This window comes from Entelurus aequoreus, linkage group LG13 (assembly GCF_033978785.1).
Source record: "Entelurus aequoreus isolate RoL-2023_Sb linkage group LG13, RoL_Eaeq_v1.1, whole genome shotgun sequence".
NCBI classification, from domain to species: domain Eukaryota; kingdom Metazoa; phylum Chordata; class Actinopteri; order Syngnathiformes; family Syngnathidae; genus Entelurus; species Entelurus aequoreus.
In genome coordinates, this window is record NC_084743.1 from 24994828 (window position 1) to 25021152 (window position 26325).

General features: G+C 39.1%; 1 protein-coding gene across 1 annotated transcript in view; it reads right to left on the minus strand.

Moving 5' to 3' along the window:
* Window positions 1-25515, minus strand: part of LOC133662987 (lactase/phlorizin hydrolase-like) — a 26001-nt gene extending 486 nt beyond the window's left edge. Inside the window, exons 1-16 of the mRNA XM_062067177.1 lie at window positions 24951-25515; window positions 24762-24829; window positions 22307-22384; window positions 22131-22224; window positions 20591-20675; window positions 19831-20509; window positions 15707-16355; window positions 14092-15639; window positions 13752-14020; window positions 13331-13621; window positions 13047-13245; window positions 10012-10214; window positions 6262-6368; window positions 6064-6195; window positions 5747-5970; window positions 5447-5683 (exon numbers count right to left, since the gene is read on the minus strand). Coding sequence (XP_061923161.1) covers window positions 5447-5683; window positions 5747-5970; window positions 6064-6195; window positions 6262-6368; window positions 10012-10214; window positions 13047-13245; window positions 13331-13621; window positions 13752-14020; window positions 14092-15639; window positions 15707-16355; window positions 19831-20509; window positions 20591-20675; window positions 22131-22224; window positions 22307-22384; window positions 24762-24829; window positions 24951-25515 — 5428 coding nt within the window. The remainder of the gene's footprint in view (window positions 1-5446; window positions 5684-5746; window positions 5971-6063; window positions 6196-6261; window positions 6369-10011; window positions 10215-13046; window positions 13246-13330; window positions 13622-13751; window positions 14021-14091; window positions 15640-15706; window positions 16356-19830; window positions 20510-20590; window positions 20676-22130; window positions 22225-22306; window positions 22385-24761; window positions 24830-24950) is intronic.
* Between the last annotated feature and the right edge of the window lie 810 nt (window positions 25516-26325).

The following is a 26325-nucleotide window of genomic DNA, read 5'->3' on the forward strand; positions in this document are numbered from 1 at the left end:
TTGATTGTAGACTCTTACTGACACCTTGTGGTGATAGGAAAATACTACGCTTCATTAGTTTGGGCACTTCCGGCTTGACAATGTCAGTTCAGTTCATGAGACAATTGAGAAGTAGACAAGTTGTGTTAGCTCTTACAAGCTTTGGAAAAGATAAGTCTGTAAGTAAACTGTTTAACTTGTTTATGTAAGTCAATATTAAGGTGGAAAGTGGTTACATTTCATAGTAAGATGTTTTTTGAAAAATTATTTTTGTGCACTGTTTCAATGGATGTTTTGAGGACACACTGTTCCCGAAACGTGTGTGTCGGGAACAGATGCGTAAGCAAATTTTTACGACAAATTTCTGCATAAAAGTCATAATATGTCATATTGTAGGTGTTTGTTACATTTGTGTTGTGTTTTGCTTGATTGTGAAAGATACACAACTATCGAGGAACTGGTCTGAGAAGTAAAAGAGGAGCGACGTTTGTTATGCCCATTTGATTGTAGACTCTTACTGACACCTTGTGGTGATAGGAAAATACTACGCTTCATTAGTTTGGGCACTTCCGGCTTGACAATGTCAGTTCAGTTCATGAGACAATTGAGAAGTAGACAAGTTGTGTTAGCTCTTACAAGCTTTGGAAAAGATAAGTCTGTAAGTAAACTGTTGAACTTGTTTATGTAAGTCAATATTAAGGTGGAAAGTAGTTACATTTCATAGTAAGATGTTTTTTGAAAAACGATTTTTGAGCACTGTTTTAATGGATGTTTTGAGGACTTAAAATGGCTGCCAGTCGTATATTTCCACCATCGAAATAGTTTCAACACTAAGCAGTATTTGTTTAATGATAGTACTGTATAGTTGTGTAAAGCTAATATTTACATATTGTGTATTACATTTCAGTATGTTATTTGAATCACATAGCTTATACATTTGTCATTGTGTGTATTTCAGTTTTACAAAATCAAAGTCCAGTGCAAGACGAAAGTAAAGATAGGAAAAACAAAGCAAGATCAACAACAATAAAGAGCCTAAATGGATTCATCTGCTGTTAGAACGTCTTGGATTGTTTGTTAGCTGTCTGCCAAGCTGTATAACCTCAACACATATAGTGAGGGCAGAGCAACGTTCATATGTTGTTAATATTCAGTCTTTTATTGTTCATAGTTAATATTGTAAATCCCATTTTCTTCATTTTAATGTACATTTTGGGTGTGCCATTCAGTAAAAAAACTGTACAATTCCATTAGTTTTTTTTTCAGGTGGTCTATCATAACTTTTTTTAGAATTCTATCTGACATTGTGACTTTTGGTATTAGTCTTACTGCAAAAAAGGGACCCAAACTCACATACTGTACAGCAGATTTTTACAGCTAAATATGTATATATCATTTATACACACAGACACATTGCCCCCCCCCCAGACACATTTTTCTCTCTCAATGTGGCCCCCAAGTCAAAATATTTGCCCAGCTCTGTTCTAGTGCCTTCTTAACATCCATCCGGAGTTTCAAAATAAGATCTGCAGTCTGTAGAACGAACAATCGCAAGCCCAATTACACCTTAAGAAATCCATCTCTCAGTACCAACTTTAAGCACAGATATATGTCAGCGAGCTTCAAACTACGGTAGATGGCTACGGTCAGGTTTTAATTGACAAATATTACAAAACGATTATTTCAAAGCGACTCCATGGTAGTTAAATATCATGAAAATCCTTGGATTGTGCACATCATCAATAAAGTACTATCTAATCCAGGGGTCACCAACGCGGTGCCCGCGGGCACCAGGTAGCCCGTAAGGACCAGATGAGTAGCCCGCTGGCCTGTTCTTAAAAATAGCTCAAATAGCAGCACTTACCAGTGAGCTGCCTCTATTTTTTAAATGTTATTTATTTACTAGAAAGCTGGTCTCGCTTTGCTCGACATTTTTAATTCTAAGAGAGACAAAACTCAAATAGAATTTGAAAATCCAAGAAAATATTTTAAAGACTTGGTCTTCACTTGTTTAAATAAATTATTATTTTTTTTTTTACTTTGCTTCTTATAACTTTCAGAAAGACAATTTTAGAGAAAAAAATACAACCTTAAAAATTATTTTAGGATTTTTAAACACATATACCTTTTTACCTTTTAAATTCCTTCCTCTTCTTTCCTGACAATTTAAATCAATGTTCAAGTAATTTTTTTTTTTTTATTGTAAAGAATAATAAATACATTTTAATTTAATTCTTCATTTTAGCTTCTGTTTTTTCGACGAAGAATATTTGTGAAATATTTCTTCAAACTTATTATGATTAAAATTCTGGCAAATCTAGAAAATCTGTAGAATCAAATTTAAATATTATTTCAAAGTCTTTTGAATTTATTTAAAAATTTTTGTTCTTGAAAATCTAGAAGAAATAATGATTTGTCTTTGTTAGAAATATAGCTTGGTCCTATTTGTTATATATTCTAACAAAGTGTAGATTGGATTTTAACCTATTTAAAACATGTCATCAAAATTCTAAAATTAATCTTAATCAGGAAAAATTACTAATGATGTTCCATAAAAAGATTCGAATTAGCTAGTTTTTCTCCTTTTTTTCGGTTGAATTTTGAATTTTAAGGAGTCCAAATTGAAAATAAACTGTTTCAAAATTTAATTGTAATTTTTTTCTTGTTTTCTCTTCTTTTAAACCGTTCAATTAAGTGTAAATATCATTAATTATTAATAATAACATAGAGTTAAAGGTAAATTGAGCAAATTGGCTATTTCTGGCAATTTATTTAAGTGTGTATCAAACTGGTAGCCCTTCGCATTAATCGGTACCCAAGAAGTAGCTCTTGGTTTCAAAAAGGTTGGTGACCCCTGATCTAATCTAATCATGACCATCTCTCTGGTTCTGCAATTGACATGTAATGATAAGTGTGACCACTAGATGGCAGCCACGTATCAGAGATATGAGTTCTTTATGTTGAGTTTAAATTGCACATAATTACAACATGATACATCACAAGTTCCAGTTTCTCTATTCAATATGTTCAAAAAGGAGTAGGAAGAAGCAGAGCTTATTTAGTCCTACCCCATTTCCTTTACATAGCAGTTGCTAACACTTGTGTTCACTTCCCTGTTCTCAATTTATTCACAATATACTCCATAAGTAACAACATTAAAATAAGTAAGTTGAATTTAATATGATGAGATAATCAAGATTATTAATCAATTGAGATTTTTTTATCATGCTTCTTCTTCTTCTTTGTACTTTGTAAACACTTTGAAGAGTTTTTACAATTGGATCATATTAGTACATTGTAGGGTTGTCCCGATACCAATATTTTGGTACCGGTACCAAAATGTATTTCGAGACTTTTCGATACTTTTCTAGGTAAAGGGGACCACAAAAAAATTGCATTATTGGCTTTATTTTACCTAAAAAAATATTGCGGTGCATTAAACATATGTTCCTTATGGCTACCAAAGAACAATTCTGGTCTTAATTAAAATAGTGAACATACTAGACAACTTCAAGATCCTGGAACTTTTGGTGAAAAGGGGCCTTATGAGCGGGAGTTGAATAAACGTTGCTTGCTCGAACTCGCACGTACATACACAACTTTGATGTTTTATGGAGCTGAATAGAACACTACTTAGTGAGTTGCTTGATATAAAGAAAATGGTCCAATACATTTTTTAAGAATTATGCCTGGATTGAATAATGAACGGATTAAAATAATAGCATGATGTTAAAGTGCCAACATGGAAGGAGAAATTACAAACCATCGTACCCGGCAAGACTTGTGAAACTACAAACCTCGTTTCCATATGAGTTGGGAAATTGTGTTAGATGTAAATATAAAAGGAATACAATGATTTGCAAATCCTTTTCAACCCATATTCAATTGAATGCACTACAAAGACAAGATATTTGATGTTCAAACTCATAAACTTTAATTTTTTTTTGCAAATAATAATTAACTTAGAATTTCATGGCTGCAACACGTGCCAAAGTAGTTGGGAAAGGGCATGTTCACCACTGTGTTACATGGCCTTTCCTTTTAACAACACCCAGTAAACGTTTGGGAACTGAGGAGACACATTTTTGAAGCTTCTCAGGTGGAATTCTTTCCCATTCTTGCTTGATGTACAGCTTAAGTTGTTCAACAGTCCGGGGGTCTCCGTTGTGCTATTTTAGGCTTCATAATGCGCCACACATTTTCAATAGGAGACAGGTCTGGACTACAGGCAGGCCAGTCTAGTACCCGCACTCTTTTACTATGAAGCCACTTTGATGTAACACGTGGCTTGGCATTGTCTTGCTGAAATAAGCAGGGGTGTCCATGAAAAAGACGTTGTTTGGATGGCAACATATGTTGCTCCAAAACCTGTATGTACCTTTCAGCATTAATGGTGCCTTCACAGATGTGTAAGTTACCCATGTTTTGGGCACTAATACACCCCCATACCATCACAGATGCTGGCTTTTCAACTTTGCGCCTATAACAATCCGGATGGTTCTTTTCCTCTTTGGTCCGGAGGACACGACATCCACAGTTTCCAAAAACAATTTGAAATGTGGACTCGTCAGACCACAGAACACTTTTCCACTTTGTATCAGTCCATCTTAGATGAGCTCAGGCCCAGCGAAGCCGACGGCGTTTCTGGGTGTTGTTGATAAACGGTTTTTGCCTTGCATAGGGGAGTTTTAACGTGCACTTACAGATGTAGCGACCAACTGTAGTTACTGACAATGGGTTTCTGAAGTGTTCCTGAGCCCATGTGGTGATATCCTTTACACACTGATGTCGCTTGCTGATGCAGTACAGCCTGAGGGATCCAAGGTCACGGGCTTAGCTGCTTACGTGCAGTGATTTCTCCAGATTCTCTGAACCCTTTGTAGATATTACGGAGCGTAGATGGTGAAATCCCTAAATTCCTTGCTAAAGCTGGTTGAGAAAGGTTTTTCTTAAACTGTTCAACAATTTGCTCACGCATTCGTTGACAAAGTGGTGACCCTCGCCCCATCCTTTTTTGTGAACGACTGAGCATTTCATGGAATCTACTTTTATACCCAATCATGGCACCCACCTGTTCCCAATTTGCCTGTTCACCTGTGGGATGTTCCAAATAAGTGTTTGACGAGCATTCCTCAACTTTATCAGTATTTATTGCCACCTTTCCCAACTTCTTTGTCACGTGTTGCTGGCATCAAATTCTAAAGTTAATGATTATTTGCACAAAAAAAAACTGAATATGGGTTGAAAAGGATTTGCAAATCATTGTATTCCGTTTATATTTACATCTAACACAATTTCCCAACTCATATGGAAACGGGGTTTGTATATATTTCAGTTGTTGTAATAATATACTTACCTTAACCTTGAACGTTTTGTCAAATTGGGGTTCTTGCAGGTACCATCGTGTTTGGGTTATCACATCACAATACAAATAATATAATGCAGTGTTTATTCTGCTTCTGTTTACCTTCCACATCTTGGTTTAGACACTCATGCGGCCCAGAAGCAGGGTCCGGGAATCCATTGCAGGTGATGATGGTTGCGTAGGAGACAACGGAGGTCTTGGCCAATCGAGGAAGTTTGGGGTCGGAGCGATTGACGTAGAAAAGGCCAAACCTTTCCGAAAAGCCGGTGGCCCACTCCAGGTTGTCCATCAACGACCAAGCCGTGTAACCTCTAACGTTCACCCCGTCCAACAGGTAAGCTGCGGGAAGAACACCAACTGGTACTTTATCCGACTCGTAGTCGTCATGGTGGCTTTTATTACCTTTCAACACCTGGTTGATGTATTTCTCATAATAGTAGCTCCTGTGGACGTCATTCAGGTCTACAGGCCCACGCTCTGAGATGCCATTCTCAGTGATAATGACAAGTGGATTTCCATATTCCTCCTTAATGAACTTTAATATTCTCCGGAATCCAAACGGGGAGACCTTTAGCCAGGATGACCCTGAATCTAGGTAAGTGCGGTCGGCAATCGTTCCTGCGCCTCTGAAATTTTTTTTAAAATCTTGGAATCAGCTTAAAATTTCTAATGATTTTATTTCTAATTTCCTCATGACTGGTAAAGCTGAAGATGCTTACCTGTCAGCATCATAATGCTGAAGGTCTCCGTAATCCACCGGGAAGGCCAGGACTGTGGTGTAATGGTTGAAACCAAAATAATCATAAGTTCCCTTGATTCTTTCAATCTCCTCTGAGGTAAATTCCGGCAACCTGGAGGAATAAATGTGACACCTTATCCCGTTAAAGAAACACGTTTTACCGAAAAGCACCACTTACCGGGATTTAGGTAGACCAGCTGCTAAACTTCGCCTGCGAATGATCGTCTTCATCATATCGCTGTAGTCTCCGTTAAATATGGGATGGGCAAACCATCCGATGTAGAACTGTGTAAGGTGGAAATCAAACATGTTCGTATGTTGCTGCACAAAGTAGAGTGGAACCCGTTTAAGTCCACGTTCCTCGGACTGGCTGAGTCATGCGGACGTAAGCGGAAATAGCCATCCCTTGCGCGTTTATTTGCGACTTTCCCCCAGGCTTGGGTCGATAATACATTTTGCTGGACAATATAAACTATATTGCCAAAAGTACAGGTGTATAAAATCAAGCACTCAGGCATGGAGACTGTTTCTACAAACATTTGTGACAGAATGAGCCGCTCTCAGTGATTTCCAGCGTGGAACTGTCATAGGATGCCACCTGTGCAACAAATCCAGTCCTGAAATTTCCTCGCTCCTAAATATTCCTAAGTCAACTTTATTATAAGAAAAGTGAAGAGTTTGGGAACAACAGCAACTCAGCCACCAAGTGGTAGGCCAGGTAAACGGACAGAGAGGGGTCAGCGGATGCTGAAAGCGCATAGTGCAAAGACTTTCTGCACAGTCAGTTGCTACAGAGCTCCGAACTTCATGTGACCTTCCAATTAGCCCACGTACAGTACGCAGAGAGCTTCATGGAATGGGTTTTCATGGCCGTGCAGCAGCATCTAAGCCATAACTAAGTCCAATGCAAAGCCTTGCATGCAGTAGTGTAAAGCAGTGGTCCCCCGCGGCCCGATACCGGTCCGTGGATCGATTGGTACCGGGCCGCACAAGAAATTAAAAAAAAAATTAAAAAAAATGTTTTTATTAATTTTTTATTTTTTATTAAATCAACATAAAAAACACAAGATACACTTACAATTAGTGCACCAACCCAAAAAACCTCCCCCCCCCCATTCACACTCATTCGCACAAAAGGGTTGTTTCTTTCTGTTATTAATATTTTTGGTTCCTACATTATATATCAATATAGTGATTAGGGCACCTGATTCTCATCATTTGGATGGGTGGCCAAATACTTTTGGCAATACAGTCTGCAGGGATACAGTCCGTAAGCACACATGATTGTATTTTTTTATGACAAAAAAATAAAAAAATAAAAAATACCATACACCCACTTGGCACTTCAAGTTTATATGTGAGTAAAGGCAGGTGGCCAAGTACTTTTGTCAATATAGTGTATATTCTCTCGCAAATTATTTGTAATGCAAGCATTACTTTCAAATTTTTTCATTACCTTTTCACCATTGTATTTGCAAGGTCAATAACTTGTATGTATGATAAAAGTAAACAAACGTAAAAATAAAATCTCTGTTAGCAAAAAGTACACTTTAATAAATACTGAACATCTTGAAATGTAGTTTTTTACAGAGTTGAAAAAACGGAGTGTTTTTTTTTTAATGTCGTCGCCACTTTGCAACAAATTGGGGATACTATCTCATTCGTCTGTGCTGATTGGCTCATTTTGCACACTTTTTTGACGCTGAAATATTCCTCCACCGGACATTTGGCTTTACAATCATTATCATTCTTCCCAATTTTGTTACCTTGCGGTGCTTCTCAATAGCAAGTTGCAACTAGCGAGGCTCTCTGTGCGTGCATCATGTTTGTGTGAGCCAGAGGCCCCGCCTCCGCCCACCGAGACAAAGATTGTGGAGGACCGACGGGAGGATTCACTCCGTTCATTTGATTCTGCTATTTGAGAGCGATGCACAGAGTGAACCCTCTTGTACCCTGTGTGAAATCGAGAGACGGGGAATACAAACACACACGAGCGTGGCCTTTTATAGATGACAGCAAAGTTATTGAGTTATTGATGATTACTTTCCCCACATACTTATAAAGAGTAGGTAGTAAATAATAGTAATGATATAGTAGTAATCATAGTAAATAGTAGATATTCCTGATAATATCGGCCTCCCGATATTATCGGCCGATAAATGCTTTAAAATGTAATATCAGAAAATATCGATATCGGTTTTTTATTATCGGTATCGTTTTTTTTTTTTGTTTTTTTTTTTTTTTAAATCAACATAAAAAACACAGCATACACTTACAATTAGTGCACCAACCCCAAAAAACTCCCTCCCCCATTTACACTCATTCACACTCATTCACACAAAAGGGTTGTTTCTTTTTGTTATTAATATTCTGGTTCCTACATTATATATCAATATATAACAATACAGTCTGCAAGGGATACAGTCTGTAAGCACACATGATTGTGCGTGCTGCTGGTCCACTAATAGTACTAACCTTTAACAGTTAATTTTACTCATTTTCATTAATTACTAGTTTCCATGTAACTGTTTTTATATTGTTTTACTTTCTTTTTTATTCAAGAAAATGTTTTTAATTGATTTATCTTTTTTATTTTTTTTTTTATTTTTTAAAAGGACTTTATCTTCTCCATACCTGGTTGTCCAAATTACGCGTAATAATGTGTTAATTCCACAACTGTATATATCGGTATCGGTTGATATCGGTATCTGTAATTAAGAGTTGGACAATATCGGAATATCGGATTTCGGCAAAAAAGCCATTATCGGATATCCCTAGTAAATAGTAAACAATATTGTAATAGTAATAAAAAAACAAACAAACATATATATATATATATATATATATATATATATATATATATATATATATATATATATATATATATATATATATATATATATATATATATATATATATATATATATATATATAATTTATATATACAATAAATAATTACAAAAATAAAATACAATAATAATAAAAAAGTAACAGCAATTGTAAAAAAATAGTAATGATAGTAAATTATTTTTCTAACCTAAGGCAATTTATTGACATGTAACATAGTAGTTCTATTCGTATTGCCCCCCCACCCCCCACACACACACCATTCTTCATTTGTTTTTATTGACTTTGACATAACCACAAAGGTGATTTTGCAAACATGATAATAAACAATACTACAAAACATGTCGACACATATTTTTTTTAAATTTAAATGTCCCCTTTGAATTTTGTGTAGATAACAGTGGTCAATCATGTATGTTGATGTCGGCTTAAGTGGTCTTTGAGTAGGCTTGGGCACGTTTTTTTTGTAGTGGATGATCTGATACAGTGACCCCCTACTGGTACGCCAAAGAATCACTTGATTAAAGTACAGTGTTTTATTTTTCTATATTCAAACATAGTGTTACTGTTCCAACTGTGTGTGATGTTAGAGTGGCCAGAAAGATTAAATATACTGGTTAAATAAAACCTCTGCCTTGTTGTTAATGGCATACTATGCTACTGTATTTTAATGTTGGTACTTGGTGAAAAAAGTTTAAGAACCATCCATTTATCCATTTTCTACCGCAGGGCCTATCCCGGCGGTACTTGGGCGGAACGCAGGATACACCCTGGACAAGTCGCCAATTCACTGATCTAGTAAATACGTTTTGCCCCCAGGAGCTTCCACAGCTTCTCATCTCCCCTTAATTCAAATCCTTGACAGAGGTGCACACAGAGCATCAACATGGCTACAAAAGGAACCATCGCAATAAACCTATTCCGACATTTTGCACAGTGGCATCAAGCCCAGACGGAGAAATGCCAGTCTTCATGCAGGGAACAACACCGCTGCAACCAGCAAACTCGACCTAAACTGGTTCCACATTCATTAGGGAATTTGTGTTGTGGTGTAATAATATTAAAACCTGCAATACTTTACCTGCAGCACTCGTCTGGCAGCATCGATATCCTCCTGCTTGTAAGGGTTTCTCGGCTCTGACCAGTCCGAGTTGATGGTGATGGAGATGATTCCTCCCTGTTTGGACCGGAACTTGTCATTGTAAAGGTGCCAGGCCTCAGCGTGAGCTTTTATCAAGTTATGGCCCACAATGTAAGGCAAAGTGCCCGGTCTAAAACTGATCCCTGGTGTGGAAAACGAAAGCGGAGTAAGTAATGGCTTGACATATTTAAATAATAATGAATTAGATTTATATAGCGCTTATTTCTAGTGACACCAAGAGCGTTACACTGAGAACCCATCATACTTTGGACGGTGGTAAGCTACATTTGTAGGCACAGCTTCCCTGGGGCAGACTGACGAAAATGTGGCTGCCGACCACACCCAGACATTCATTCAAATGTGTAAATTATAGTGAAGTGAATTATACTTATATAGCGCTTTTTCTCTAGTGACTCAAAGTGCTTTGTATAGTGCAGGGGTCGGCAACCCGCGGCTCTAGAGCCGCATGCGGCTCTTTAGCGCCGCCCTAGTGGCTCTCTGGAGATTTTTCAAAAATGTATGAAGAATGGAAAAAGATGAGGGGAAAAAAATCAATTTTTTGTTTTAGTATGGTTTCTGTAGGAGGACAAACATGACACAAACCTCCCTAAATGTTATAAATCACACTGTTTATATTAAACATGCTTCACTGATTCGAGTATTTGGCGAGCGCCGTTTTGTCCTACTAATTTTGGCGGTCCTTGAACTCACCGTATAGTTTGTTTACATGTATAACTTTCTCCGACTTTCTAGGGCGTGTTTTATGCCACTTCTTTTTCTGTCTCATTTTGTCCACCACACTTTTAATGTTGTGCGTGAGTGCACAAAGGTGAGTTTTGTTGGTGTTATTGACTTGTGTGGAGTGCTAATCAGACACATTTGGTCACTGCATGACTGCGAGCTAATCGATGCTAACATGCTATTTAGGCTAGCGATATGTACACTAATATTGCATCATTATGCCTCATGTGTAGCTATATTTGAGGTCATTTAGTTTCCTTTAAGTCCTCTTAATTAAATTTATATCTCATGACACATGTAATATGGCTTTTAATTTTTTGCGGCTCCAGACAGATTTGTTTTTGTATTTTTGGTCCAATGTGGCTCTTTCAACAATTTGGGTTGTCGACCCCTGGTATAGTGAAACCCATTATCAACATCTTTAAGCTACATTTAAACCAGTGGGGGTGGCAGGTGGGCAAAGTGTCTTGCAACGACAGTGACTAGGATGGCGGAAGCGGGCATTGAACCTGGAACCCTCAAGTTGCTGGCACGGTCACTCTACCAATCGAGCTACGCCACCCCAGTAATGCCCTTTTGTGAGTACGTGGCTGTCAATCCAGTCATTTAATTTCTACCGCTTATCCTGTTTAGGGTGACCGATGAACTGGGAGAAGAGGAAAGGTGTATTCCGGACTGGTTGCCATACAATCCCAGGGCACACCTACTCAGTGGCCTAGTGGTTAGAGTGTCCGCCCTGAGATCGGTAGGTTGTGAGATCAAACCCTGGCCGAGTCATACCAAAGACTATAAAAATGGGACCCATTACCTCCCTGCTTGGTACTCAGCATCAAGGGTTGGAATTGGGGGTTAAATCACCAAAAATTATTCCCGGGCGCGGCACCGCTGCTGCCCAGGGGATGGGTCAAATGCAGAGGACACATTTCACCACACCTAGTGTGTGTGTGACAATCATTGCTACTTTAACTTTAACATACTGTCATTCGATTTAGACTCTGCAATTAATCTCACAGGCGTATGTTTCTGGTCTGTGGAGGTAAACTGGAATACTTGGAGACAACCCACAGAAGTATAAGCGAACTTGAAAACCCAAAACCACCTGGCAGTGAGACAGAGACGCTAACCACTTGTGCCACCATCCAACAACCAATCCCACTTTAAAGCTTGTTATGAAGTACCATCTTTTTCGGAGTATAAATCGCTCCGGAGTATAAGTCGCACCGGCCGAAAATGCATAATAAAGAAGGAAAAAAACATACAGTATATACCGTATTTTTTGGACTATAAGTCACAGTTTTTTTCATTGTTTGTGAAATTATTAACACATTACCGTAAAATATCAAATAATATTATTTAGCTCATTCACGTAAGAGACTAGACGTATAAGATTTTATCGGATTTAGCGATTAGGAGTGACAGATTGTTTGGTAAACGTATAGCATGTTCTATATGTTTTAGTTATTTGAATGACTCTTACCATAATATGTTACGTTAACATACCAGGCACGTTCTCAGTTGGTTATTTATGCGTCATATAACGTACACTTATTCAGCCTGTTGTTCACTATTCTTTATTTATTTTAAATTGCCTTGCAAATGTCTATTCTTGGTGTTGGGTTTTATCAAATACATTTCCCCCCAAAATGTGACTTATACTCCAGTGCGACTTATATATGTTTTTTTCCCTTCTTTATTATGCATTTTTGGCCGGTGCGACTTATACTCCGGTGCGACTTATACTCCGAAAAATACGGTAAGTCGCACTGGAGTATGAGTCGCATGTTTTGGGGAAATTTATTTGATAAAACCCAACACCAAGAATAGACATTTGAAAGGCAATTTAAAATAAATAAAGAATAGTGAACAACAGGCTGAATAAGTGTACGTTATATGACGCATAAATAACCAACTGAGAATGTGCCTGGTGTGTTAACGTAACATATTATGGTAAGAGTCATTCAAATAACTATAACATATAGAACATGCTATACGTTTACCAAACAATCTGTCTCTCCTAATCGCTAAATCCCATGAAATATTATACGTCTAGTCTCTTACGTGAATGAGCTAAATAATATTATTTGATATTTTACGGTAATGTGTTAATAATTTCACACATAAGTCGCTCCTGAGTACAAGTCGCACCCCCAGCCAAACTATGAAAAAAACTGCGACTTATAGTCCGAAAAATACGGTATTTCATGCAGAATAATGGAATTTACAATAAACTGTACCTGGTGCAGCAGCTCCATAGCCATGGCCAATATTTGCGATATTGTAAGGCTCATTTATGGTAATCCAAAATTTCACTTTGTGACCCAGTCGGCTAAAAATGAGGTCAGCATAATCCCTGAATTTGACGACAATTGTTTCATTCTCCCATCCTCCAAGATCTTGCAGAGCTTGCGGAAGATCCCAGTGGTAGAGAGTGATCTGATAGCAAATTCAATAAATCATTGAGTTGACACAAATCTAAAAACTTTTCATTGCATTCATAGACAGTAAGATGAACTCTTACATGAGGTTGGATGTTTGCGTCAAGCAGGGCATCCACCAGTCTAATGTAGTAGTTCAGTCCCGCTTCATTTACGTGTCTGGTGGTGCCATCAGGAAGAACCCTTGGCCATGATATGGAAAAACGATAATGTGTCACCTTAAGTTGCTTCAACATGGAAACATCCTCGTCTATCTTGTGGTAACTGTCGCAAGCAATGTCCCCATTATCATCGTTGAACACTCGGAGGGGAGTGTGAGCAAACTTGTCCCATATGCTGAGACCTTTCCCGTCTGCTCTCCAACCTCCTTCGATCTAGAAGCAGTGGATGTCACTTATTTCAGAAAACGGCATCAAGTCACATGCAATGTGACATAGTCTGCACTAACATGCAAAATGTGTTTACTAGTTCTGCTGCAACTCTACACATTACTCAGAAAATTACCTGGTATGACGCTGTTGCAGTACTCCAGATAAAGTCTTTGCAGAAATGTCCATAAAGTGGCTTTTCGTCCTCTGGTGTAGGAAAACCATTGTTCTTTATGACTTGGTAGTAGTAGTGGGCAGAGTACTTAGGAGTTCTCGGACGGTTTGAGTTCTGGAAGTCAACATGGTGTAACCCAAATCCAACTCTGAACCCATTAAGCCACTCAAATGAATCCATGAGAGATGTCGCTATGTATCCTTTCACCTTCACTCCATCAAGATCATAGGCTATCATGACAAATCACATGGAAAATGAAATCTAATGACATAAACATTGGTAAAAAACAGGGTCAGTTTACCTTTGAGAGCCTCATTAATATAGGTCTTGAAATAAAACACCCTGGCAGAGTCATCCCAGCGTGTCTTTGATTCTGTTGCTACGCCATTCTCAGTGATGTAAATCTCTGGATCGCCATATTCCACTTTTAGCCAGTTGAGGATTCTCCTTAAGCCCCATGCCACAGCTCGCTGGTTGCTGATGGCAGTAGCCTGGGAATCGCTTTCCTCTTCTTCCGTCAAGTCACGATCGTGTTCATATGACTGAGGCTTAAGCCGAGCTGTTATATGACTTACAATCTTTGTAGTGTAATGGTTTAAGCAGAACATGTCTGCAGTCCCCCTGATGTACTTCTTTTCTTCTTCAGTGAAAGTAGGTAGTCTTGAATCTGGAAGACCTTGGAGTTCACTTTTGTTTCCCACCTGCCACTTCATTGCATCAGGATAGTCGCCATTCTTGAAAATTGGGTGTGCAAACCAACCCAAACGAAACTGCATGGCACGGTCCGCAGCTTGAACTTCACGTGGAACATTGGCGTCTTTAGGTTCAACCCAGTCAGCACTGAGCGCGATGGATACTCGTCCCCCTTGGGAGTTGCGGTAGTTTTCATCATACGTGTGGTAGGTTTTGGCGTGTGCTTTTATTAGGTTGTGTGCAACTCTATAAGGAGCAGTTCCCGGATTCTTTACATTTGGAGGAATCTTTCCAAGTCCATATCCCGACCATGCTATTGTATGTGGCTCGTTAAATGTAATCCAAAATTTCACTCGGTCTCCAAAGGTAAAAAAGCAAAAATCACAAAAGTCATTAAAAAGACCGATCATGTCTGAGTTGTCCCAGCCGCCAATATTTTGCAACTCCTGAGGGAGATCCCAGTGGTACAACGTTACCATCGGGGCAATGTTGTTTGCCAAGAGGCCATTAATGAATTTGTTGTAAAAGTCAACACCCTTCTGGTTTAGGGAACTTCGCTGACCAGAAGGAAAGATCCGGGACCAGGACAATGAGAACCGATATGATTTTACCTGCAGTGCTCGCAGCATGTAGAGGTCCTCATCAAGTCTGTGGTAACTGTCACAGGCCACATCTCCGCTGGCATTGTCTGGTATAGTGCCCGGTTTTTGGGTGAATACATCCCATACACTTGGTCCCTTCCCATCGACATTCCAGCCACCTTCAATCTGGTAAGCCGAAGATGAGACTCCCCAACTGAAATGTGCTGGGAAAGTGCCATAGTGGTATATCTTTCTTTGGAATTTTGACTGGTGAGAAAATTTCTCCCAGATAATCATTGACGTAGATGGAACTTCTGAAGGAGGTAAAACTTTCAAAGGAGGGTTGAACTGCATCGAGATAACTTTCAAACCATCTTTGGGTGAGCCGAATCCATTTTGTTTTATAACATGCGAGTAGAAGTATGCTGATTGTTTTGGGGTTCTTGGCCTGTCGGCGTCTTCAAAGTTGACAAGATGAAGGCCAAACCTTTCACTGTAGCCTTGTTTACCCTCAAAGCCATCCATTAGTGACTGCACTGTGAATCTCTGCACATCCACCCCATCCAGTGATATTGCTACAAAATAAGAAATTGTTTAGAAAACCAGGAACCAGTAAAAATGTGCTTTTGTAACATACATTACCTTTTAGAGCTTCATTGATATAACTTCTCATGTACTCAGTTCTACTCGTGTCATTAAGCGGGTCCTCACCATGCTCTGTTGGCATGCCATTGCCTGTTATATAAATAGGCACTTTTTTCATGTTTGAGTACTCAGTGGAGATGTAGTTCAGAAGCCTTCTTAGACCCCAAGGTGCAGAATAGATCCAACCAGACGCTGTAGGGGGCCATGATGGATCAATACGGGCCTGAAAATTACCCACCCCCTGCGGACCTGGGGCACAACCACCATCAGCGTTTTTAACCAGACGTGATGTGTAATGGTTTAATCCAAAGAAGTCAGCTGTTCCGCTGATCCTTAGACTCTCTGTGGGTGTGAACACTGGAAGAATTGCAGGCTTTGAATGAGGACACTCATCAGTCTTCTTTTCAATCTGACTCTTTAGCATTGCAGGATAATCCCCGTTTACAAATATCGGATGTGCAAACCATCCAAGCATGAATTGCAAATACCGATACGCAGATGATACATCCTCCGGTCTGGAAGGGTCCATAGGCTCAGCCCAGTCCGAGTTTAAAGCGATTCCCACTTTACCACCTTGTATGCTTCTGTATTTGTCATTGTAGACATGCCATGCCTCTGCATGAGACTTTATTATATTGTGAGTGACCTGTAGAGAGAAGTACGAAATCATAAGCAGAACACATCACAATAACTTTCAGCTGTGTTTACATGACAAATGAAGGGTCTGTTTATATGACAACATTCAAGTAGCTTGTTCAGGATTTGTGTTTTTGAAACATTTAACATTCAGACGACAACATTTTGCTTGTCTACACAGGTTTTATACAGTAAATGGAAGGTCCTCCCCATCTGTCTGAGAGATTGACTTAATGTCCAAATAAGTACGTCGCCCTTGGTCCATACTTGCCAACCTTGAGACCTCCGATTTCGGGAGGAGGGGGGGACGGGAGCGTGGTTGGGGGCGTGGTTAAGAGGGGAGGAGTATATTTACAGCTAGAATTCACCAAGTCAAGTATTTCATATTCATATATATACACTACCGTTCAAAAGTTTGGGGTCACCCAAACAATTTTGTGGAATAGCCTTCATTTCTAAGAACAAGAATAGACTGTCGATTTTCAGATGAAAGTTCTCTTTTTCTGGCCATTTTGAGCGTTTAATTGACCCCACAAATGTGATGCTCCAGAAACTCAATCTGCTCAAAGGAAGGTCAGTTTTGTAGCTTCTGTAATGAGCTAAACTGTTTTCAGATGTGTGAACATGATTGCACAAGGGTTTTCTAATCATCAATTAGCCTTCTGAGCCAATGAGCAAACACATTGTACCATTAGAACACTGGAGTGATAGTTGCTGGAAATGGGCCTCTATACACCTATGTAGATATTGCACCAAAAACCAGACATTTGCAGCTAGAATAGTCATTTACCACATTAGCAATGTATAGAGTGTATTTCTTTAAAGTTAAGATTAGTTTAAAGTTATCTTCATTGAAAAGTACAGTGCTTTTCCTTCAAAAATAAGGACATTTCAATGTGACCCCAAACTTTTGAACAGTAGTGTATATATATATATATATATATATATATATATATATATATATATATATATATATATATATATATATATATATATATATATATATACTGTATATATCCTGAAAATATGAAAACAAAACTGTGTTTAGATAATTGATACTTCAAACTTGCATAAATAAATCTTAAGGAATATAACATAACTTGGCTTCTGAGAGCTTCAAAATGTAATGAATAAAATGCTAAAGTTGTTGATAAACAAGCAATTATTTTAATAATGAAATATGGTCATTTTAAATGAATTATTATGATCATTTAAAATTAATCATTTCAAATATGTTTATTTTAATGTATAATTCTATGGCTGGATGTAATAAGGAGTCAGAAAAAATACAAATAAAAATACAATTAATTTTGATGTTTTTAGCAAAATATAGTAAAAATGTATTTAGTTAAAAAAAATAAAAAAATAAAAATATTTATTTTTAGGTAAGATAAACATAATAATACAATTTATCTCTAGTCTGGATGATTTAGTTCTTGTCACCCTGTTGTCCTCCCGTCTCTTCCCCAAGGATGGCTCCATGAGCTGGGCAAACACCTGGAGATGCCCTACGTCAACAACACGGTCGGCGGCCCGTCGGCGCGCAGCTTGTACATCGCCGCCCTCTACTTCACCCGCAGCAGCCTGACCAGCGTCGGCTTTGGCAACGTGTGCGCCAACACGGACGCCGAGAAGATCTTCTCTATCTGTACCATGCTCATCGGCGGTATGCCGGACGCCTCGTATGGAATAACGTGATTGGGCAGGCACGCTGTTTATATCGTGGGAAAGCGGACATGAAAAAAGGCAGTCCTCACTCAGGTCCGCATGGAGCTGGAGGGGGCGTGGCCTCCAGCTCCGGCTGAAAATCGGGAGATTTTCGGGAGAATATTTGTCCCGGGAGGTTTTCAGGAGAGGCGCTGAATTTCGGGAGTCTCCCGGAAAATTCGGGAGGGTTGGCAAGTATGCCTTGCTCTGACGTCTCAAGGTAGTGAGACTGCTAAAACCCATCTCCAGAAAACGTAGACTTTGTCTGGAATTTGAACCAGGCAACTCCCTTCTTTTCTAAGGAGCTTCAACTTTATCCTAAATTGTTTTGAGTCACACCACAAAGAAATGCAGAAAAGAAGGCCCAGCCTAAGTTGTCAATATTAGTGGTGTAAGGAAGCTATAGAACAGGGGTCACCAACGCGGTGCCCGCGGGCACCAGGTAGCCCGTAAGGACCAGATGAGTAGCCCGCTGGCCTGTTCTAAAAATAGCTCAAATAGCAGCACTTACCAGTGAGCTGCCTCTATTTTTTAAATTGTATTTATTTACTAGCAAGCTGGTCTCGCTTTGCCCGACATTTTTAATTCTAAGAGAGACAAAACTCAAATAGAATTTTAAAATCCAAGAAAATATTTTAAAGACTTGGTCTTCACTTGTTTAAATAAATTCATTATTTTTTTTTTTACTTTCCTTCATATAACTTTCAGAAAGACAATTTTAGCGAAAAAATACAACCTTAAAATGATTTTAGGATTTTTAAACACATATACATTTTTACCTTTTAAATTCCTTCCTCTTCTTTCCTGACAATTTAAATCAATGTTCAAGTAAATTAATTTTTTTATTGTAAAGAATAATAAATACATTTTAATTTAATTCTTCATTTTAGCTTCTGTTTTTTCGGCGAAGAATATTTGTGAAATATTTCTTCAAACTTATTATGATTAAAATTCAAAAAAAGTATTCTGGCAAATCTAGAACATCTGTAGAATCAAATTTAAATATTATTTCAAAGTCTTTTGAATTTCTTTTAACATTTTTGTTCTGGAAAATCTAGAAGAAATAATGATTTGTTTTTGTTAGAAATATAGCTTGGTCCAATTTGTTCTATATTCTAACAAAGTGCAGATTGGATTTTAACCTATTTAAAACATGTCATCAAAATTCTAAAATTAATATTAATCAGGAAAATTTACAAATGATGTTCCATAAATTCTTTTTTAAATTTTTTCAAAAAGATTCGAATTAGCTAGTTTTTGTCTTCTTTTTTTTGGTTGAATTTTGAATTTTAAAGAGTCGAAATTGAAAATAAACTATGTTTCAAAATGTAATTATAATTTTTTTCATGTTTTCTCCTCTTTTAAACCGTTCAATTAAGTGTAAATATCATTAATTATTAATAATAACATAGAGTTAAAGGTAAATTGAGCAAATTGGCTATTTCTGGCAATTTATTTAAGTGTGTATCAAACTGGTAGCCCTTCGCATTAATCACTACCCAAGAAGTAGCTCTTGGTTTCAAAAAGGTTGGTGACCCCTGCTATAGAAGAACACGCTGAATTTAAAATTATCTTTACGGTTTACTTGTTAATGTAAAGCAAAAGTCGCAGTCATTCATTGGGTTTGTTTTGATCTTTAAAGTGGTGTGTGCTTTATAGAGTTTCATGATGGCAAATTGTCTCTGATGGTAGTACATTTCAGCCAAGGGACAGCTACATGCAGAACTTTAACATTTACTATTTTTTGTGTGTTCATGCTCAGATACTGTTGCTCTCACCTGATAGGACGCCACAACATAATCCCCCACTTCAGGGGGATGCTCACCAGTTCCATATCCAGCATGGCTAACTACCCAAGGGCTACTGAACGTGTTCCAGGTCTTGACCCTGCCGCCAAATGTGGAGTAGCAGAAATCAGCATAGTCTTTGAAGGCGTCAATGATGGAAGCATTGGTCCATCCACCGTGATACTGGAGTTCTTGGGGTAGATCCCAGTGGTACAAGGTGACAACAGGTTGTATTCCAGACTCAATGAGAGCATTAATCAGCTTATCATAATAGAGAACTCCTCTATCTGATTTGCTTTTCTGATAGCCTGAAGGGAAAATGCGTGCCCAGGAGATAGAAAACTGATAGGTGTTGACTTGAAGACCTCGCAGAAGGTAGACATCATAATCCACCTTGTGGTAACTGTCACAAGCTTGATCCGCCGTCTGATTTTGCATGACTTTGTTTTCATGACCAAAGCGATCCCAAATGGTTTCTCCCTTCCCACCTTCAGCCCAGCCGCCTTCAACTTTGAAGGCCTCACTGGAGGTTGCCCATTGGAAATTAGAGGGGAACGATTCGTTCAGGAAAACATCTCGTTCAGATTTGACCTGGTTGCCAAACGTATCCCACACAGTCTGATAGCTGCTTTTTAACCATGTTCTTCCACTGACGAATTCAAAGTCACCACTGTTGTAAAACACAGAAAAAATAATCAACACATTACGAACTTTTTCAAACAGTACACATTTTGCAGTGAATAAATATTACCTGGTAAGAAAGTCCTCCATATCCATCATACCTAGCATGTCCATAACGTCACATCCTTCTAGTTCCACGTCATTGTTTTTCAGCACTATGAGTTCAAGACAGTTATTGTCAGCATTACGCCATAAGTGATAAGCGCAGACATACAGTTGAGTTATTGACTGATTTTTAATGAACATGATTTGACCGACTCAGCAAACTTTGATTGATGCATGATCTGATAAATGACCATCCATGTGCACATACACTAACAAGGGTTATGCTAGGTAGGATGGGACTTTATAGCACTGTATCACTGGGATTGAAAAATAGATTAGATTTCATAACCTGTTGACGAAGAAGATTGCTCTTTTATGATATTTTGGCTCATGGAGTAGCGGCTGGGCAGTACAACATAACATCTCTGCAAATGATGACCAAGTTAATGAACATATTGTTAATAACTGAGGCAAAATTTGTGCTATTTGTGGTTCTAGCGTTGTTGTTTTTTAAATGCACTCTAGCACTTTGAGGTTGTTTGTTCAATGTAAAGTGCTTTTACAAATAAAATCTATTATTATTATTATTAAAATGTATAATACATTTATTGCATTTTATCTGAATCAGTGTTGTATAATGTTGTAATTTTAAATCAGATAAATTACAGGTTGCTGTGGATTAATTTGGTCAAATCCCAATTTTTTTCAGTTGAAAAAAAAAGTATCCTGCATATTGTGCATAATATTTAATAACAGTCCCTGTGACAGTTCTGTCATGTTTTAATTTAACCAAATTTGTCATTGAAAAGTTCAATGTGCTTTGTATTATTATTGTCCATTTTGACTTGGGGCTGAACGGTTATGGCAAAATAATAATCAGGATTATTTTGATTGATTTTGTAGTCAATAATTTGAAAACATGAGTATTTATTGTACCACCAAAACTCAACTTTAAATTTAGTCAAACAAAAAAAACTGGATGTAAATTAGTAACAAGTAAACCACGACAAGTAAAATATTAATAGCAATAACAATACTTATACAAATAATAATAGCAATATTAAAAACTATACAATACAGTTTTTCCATTTTATTGTTTTTAATTTTTTTACTTTTATACTTATGTTACCAACATTGTGTGATTTTTGTGTCAAATAATTTTTTTTATATGACAGTTTGCCCTTTATTATTAGTTTCCTTAGTTTATGTATTATTTCCTATCCAGCCTTCTTACTTTTTTTACACTTCTTGTTTGCCAATCAGTATGCTTTGCTTTACTTTGCACTTGACATGCTGCATTGCCTTTTTCTATGCTTCTTGTGCACTTCCCTGCTGCACTATGTTTGTTTTGTTCTCCCTACCAAAAGGGGGTTTTACTTGCACTTTGCCTGCTTTTTCTGCATCCTGGGGTCCAGACCAACAAAACCCAACACCAAACATTATGGCAAGTTAGGGTAGAGTTAATAGTCTCCTCCTTATGTGTAGCTTCATCATATTTAGCAGTACTAAATAGAGAGTAGCCCTCTTTATTTCCTTCTCAATTTAACAAAGCTTTTTTTTTTTACCTTGTAGAAAATGTCCGAGAGCCTGGAACTGACTGTCCGTGCAACCAAGGAGTGTCAGCTTGTACACTAGGATGGGCACACCCCTACTGGCCATCTACAACACAATAGATTGTGATGCAAGAGCCGAGAAACATAACATGTGAGTAGAAAACGAAACGTTGCTGCAGTGACGTCACCTGCAACCTTTTCAGCTCTTTTGCCAAATCCAATGCGGAGACGCAGTTGTACTCCAAGTGCACGGGGAGGGAATGCACCTATTGAAAAGAAGCGATATGGGAGAGGAGGTGAGGACACATTTTTATATATGGAATTTAAAGGCCTACTGAAATGAATTGTTTTTATTTAAACAGGGATAGCAGATCCATTCTATGTGTCATACTTGATAATTTCGCGATATTGCCATATTTTTGCTGTAAGGATTTAGAAGAGAACAACGACGATAAAGTTCGCAACTTTTGGTCGCTGATAAAAAAAAAGCCTTGCCTATATTGGAAGTAGCGTGACGTCACAGGAGGAAGGACTCCTCACATTTTCCCGTTGTTTACAATGCAGCGAGAGAGATTCGGACCGAGAAAGCGACGATTACCCCATTAATTTGAGCGAGGATGAAAGATTCGTGGATGAGGAAAGTGAGAGTGAAGGACTAGAGAGGCAGTGCAGGACGTATCTTTTTTCGCTCTGACCGTAACTTAGGTACAAGGGTTCATTGGATTCCACACTTTCTCCTTTTTCTATTGTGGATCACGGATTTGTATTTTAAACCACCTCGGATACTATATCCTCTTGAAAATGAGAGTCGAGAACGCGAAATGGACATTCACAGTGACTTTTATCTCCACGACAATACATCGGCGAAGCTCTTTAGCTACTGAGCTAACGTGATAGCATCGGGCTCAAATGCAGATAGCAACAAAATAAATAAACCCCTGACTGGAAGGATAGACAGCAGATCAACAATACTATTAAACCATGGACATGTAAATACACGGTTAAATAATTTCCAGCTTGGCGAAGCTTAACAATGCTGTTGCTAACGACGCCATTGAAGCTAACTTAGCTACGGGACGGCGGCGGCGGCGGGCATTGTAGCTTTCGACGACACCCTGGCCGCCATCAGAGTCGGCAAGAAACATATATTTCCCCAAAGTTACGTACGTGACATGCACATAGCGACACGCACGTACGGGCAAGCGATCAAATGTTTGGAAGCTAAAGCTGTACTCACGGTAGCGCGTCTGCTATCCATCTCAAAGTCCTCCTGGTTGTGTTGCTGGAGCCAGCCGCTAATACACCGATCGCACCTACAGCTTTCTTCTTTGCAGTCTCCATTGTTCATTAAACAAATTGCAAAAGATTCACCAACACAGATGTCCAGAATACTGTGGAATTTTGGGATGAAAACAGAGCTTTTTTGTATTGGATTCAATGGGTCCGAATACTTCCGTATCAACCATTGACGTCACGCGCATACGTCATCATATCTAGACGTTTTCAACCGGAAGTTTGAGTTTGAGTTTATTTCGAACATGCAAGCATACAACATGATACATCACAATTTCCAGTTTCTTTTCAACATGTTCGAAAAGTGTGGCGGGAAATTTAAAATTGCACTTTATAAGTTAACCCGGCCGTATTGGCATTTGTTGCAATGTTAAGATTTCTTCATTGATATATAAACTATCAGACTGCGTGGTCGGTAGTAGTGGGTTTCAGTAGGCCTTTAAAAAATATGTTGTGTTAAGGTGCGGATGTTCTCCCGAAATGGATTTGTTATTTGGTGTGGGTTCACAGTGTGGCGCATATTTGTAACAGTGTTAAAGTTGTTTATACGGGTACCCTCAATATGACCTGTATGGCTGTTGACAAAGTATGCTGTGCATTCATTTGTGTGTGTATGTAAAAGCCGCATACAACATGTGACTGGGCCGGCACGCTGTTTGTATGGAGTAAAAGCGGACGCGACGACAGGTTGTAGAGGATGTTAAAGGCAGTGCCATCACGGCACACCCTCAATATTGTTGTTCAGGTGAAAATCGGGAGAAATTCGGGAGAATGGTTGCCCCGGGAGATTTTCGGGAGGGGCACTGAAATTTGGGAGTCTCCCGGAAAAATCGGGAGGGTTGGCAAGTATGGCTCAAAGTAAAGCCGCTGCTCCTTCACATCGAGCGGAGCCAGATGAGGTGGTTCGGGCATCTGGTCAGGATGCCACCCGAACGCCTCCTAGGGAGGTGTGAAGGACACGTCCGACTGGTAAGAGGCCACGGGGAAGACCCAGGACACGTTGGTAAGACTATGTCTCCCAGCTGGCCTGGGAATACCTCGGGATCCCCCGGGAGGAGCTGGACGAAGTGGCTGGGGAGAGGGAAGTCTGGGCCTCTCTGCTTAGGCTTCTGCCCCCATGACCCGACTTTGGATAAGCGGAAGATTGATGGATGTTAATAGCGCTCCCCATAAATCCATTCAAAAATTTACAATTGATAGATGTGATTGGTATTGGTATCGGCTGATCTCACTCATGAATGTTCGGTAGTGGAATCGGCAGTGTACAACCCTGATAGGAACATCTAAAACTAGTTCAGTGATGGATCAGTGCGACTGGGGGGTGACGACATGACAGATGACGGATCTTACGGTAATTGAAGGTTGAATCTGTGAAAGCAGAGCGACATCACTCACGGTCAGCTCCAGTGAAACTTTCCCTGAGAACACGAAAGCATTAAGTTCCATGTCATTATGCGTCAATTTACCAGGAAACACACAATAGTTTAATTCGGTAATATCTGTAATTGTAACAAAATGTGAATATTTCAAGTTTCTCACCTTTGAAGTGTTGATGGTAGAGTTGGTAAATATTTGGATATAACTGGAGTATATGTCGCTGATAACTAATATCGTCCACGTGACTCAGTATCAGCCAGGAAGGTGCCAGATCTGCAAACTCCCCAAAGACGTACTCGGCGTACGACATAAACATCCGCCGCAGATCTTCGCTCTCCCATCCTCCGAGACGCGATCGTAGCGTCTCCGGCACGGCGGATCCATCAAGGACGACAAGAGGCTGCAGGCCCGCCTTTAAGAGCTGAGTCAGCAGAGTCCGGTAGCAGGTGACCACGGTCTGTTCGGGGTGGCTGCTGAAGCCTGCGGATAGGAGTCGACTCCACGACAGCGGTACTTTGAAATGGGTCACACCTCTTCTCCGGAGGTACTCGAAGTACGGTCCAGTTCCAGGAGGTACGGACTGACCGCAGTCAAAGACCTCGTTTTTCCTATGGCCCGACTTTTTAAGTGGACCTGCGAGAAGCATGAAACCCTCGTGTTCGTTCGCCTCACCGCTGCCATGCAGACACACAACCACACACAGACACACAACCAGCAAGCTCGTCATTGTGGTTGGAAGTGACCAGAGCAGAAAGACCTTCTCTTTATCCTACCTAATGATGTCATGAGCTCGATAAACACACTGGTTAATTGTTTTATTGCAGCTCCACGATAAGCCTAGTAAGACTCTGGACCTGCGCACTTATCATATTGTTTTCATTATCAGTGTTGTTGGCTAAATTGACATCCACTTTATCTTCTTCAGGATCACACCGGGAGGCCAATTTGTATGTGTGTATAAATGATATATACACATTTAGCTGTAAAAATCTGCTGTACAGTATGTGTGTTTCAGTGACGTGCTGTCAGGGGAGGCAAGGTGAGGCAGTGCCTCACCTTGCCCCCAGGGGGTGTAAAGGCTTAACCATGAGCTGTTCTAAAACGAAGTAATAAAATAAAATAAGTTTTAAAATGTATCTTTTGGTCTATGCTTTCTATGTGATTTTGGTGTGGTTCCTGTATATTTTGATAATTTTCATGGTCTAAATCGCCCTGATGAAAATAAGGCAGACGAGAAGTGAGGCAGACACAGGTGGTGCCTGCACGGCTTGTTGCCACGGGGAAAAGGCAGGCCATGAGGCAGCAAGTACCTCCGCCTCAAAGTAGGGGGCGATATATCAAAAGTTAATGAACTGCCAACCTTTAAGAAGTAGAAGAAGAAAACAAGAGAAAACAACTGCTACGCTTCCCGCAAACTGTGACGCTTTTTCGCCCTAAAAATGGAGGATTTGATTTCTAAAATAAGGAATTTTTCAAGACTGGACTTTCAATCAAAGCAAGAAGTCATTAATACCGGAAGACCAACGGCAGAGTTGCC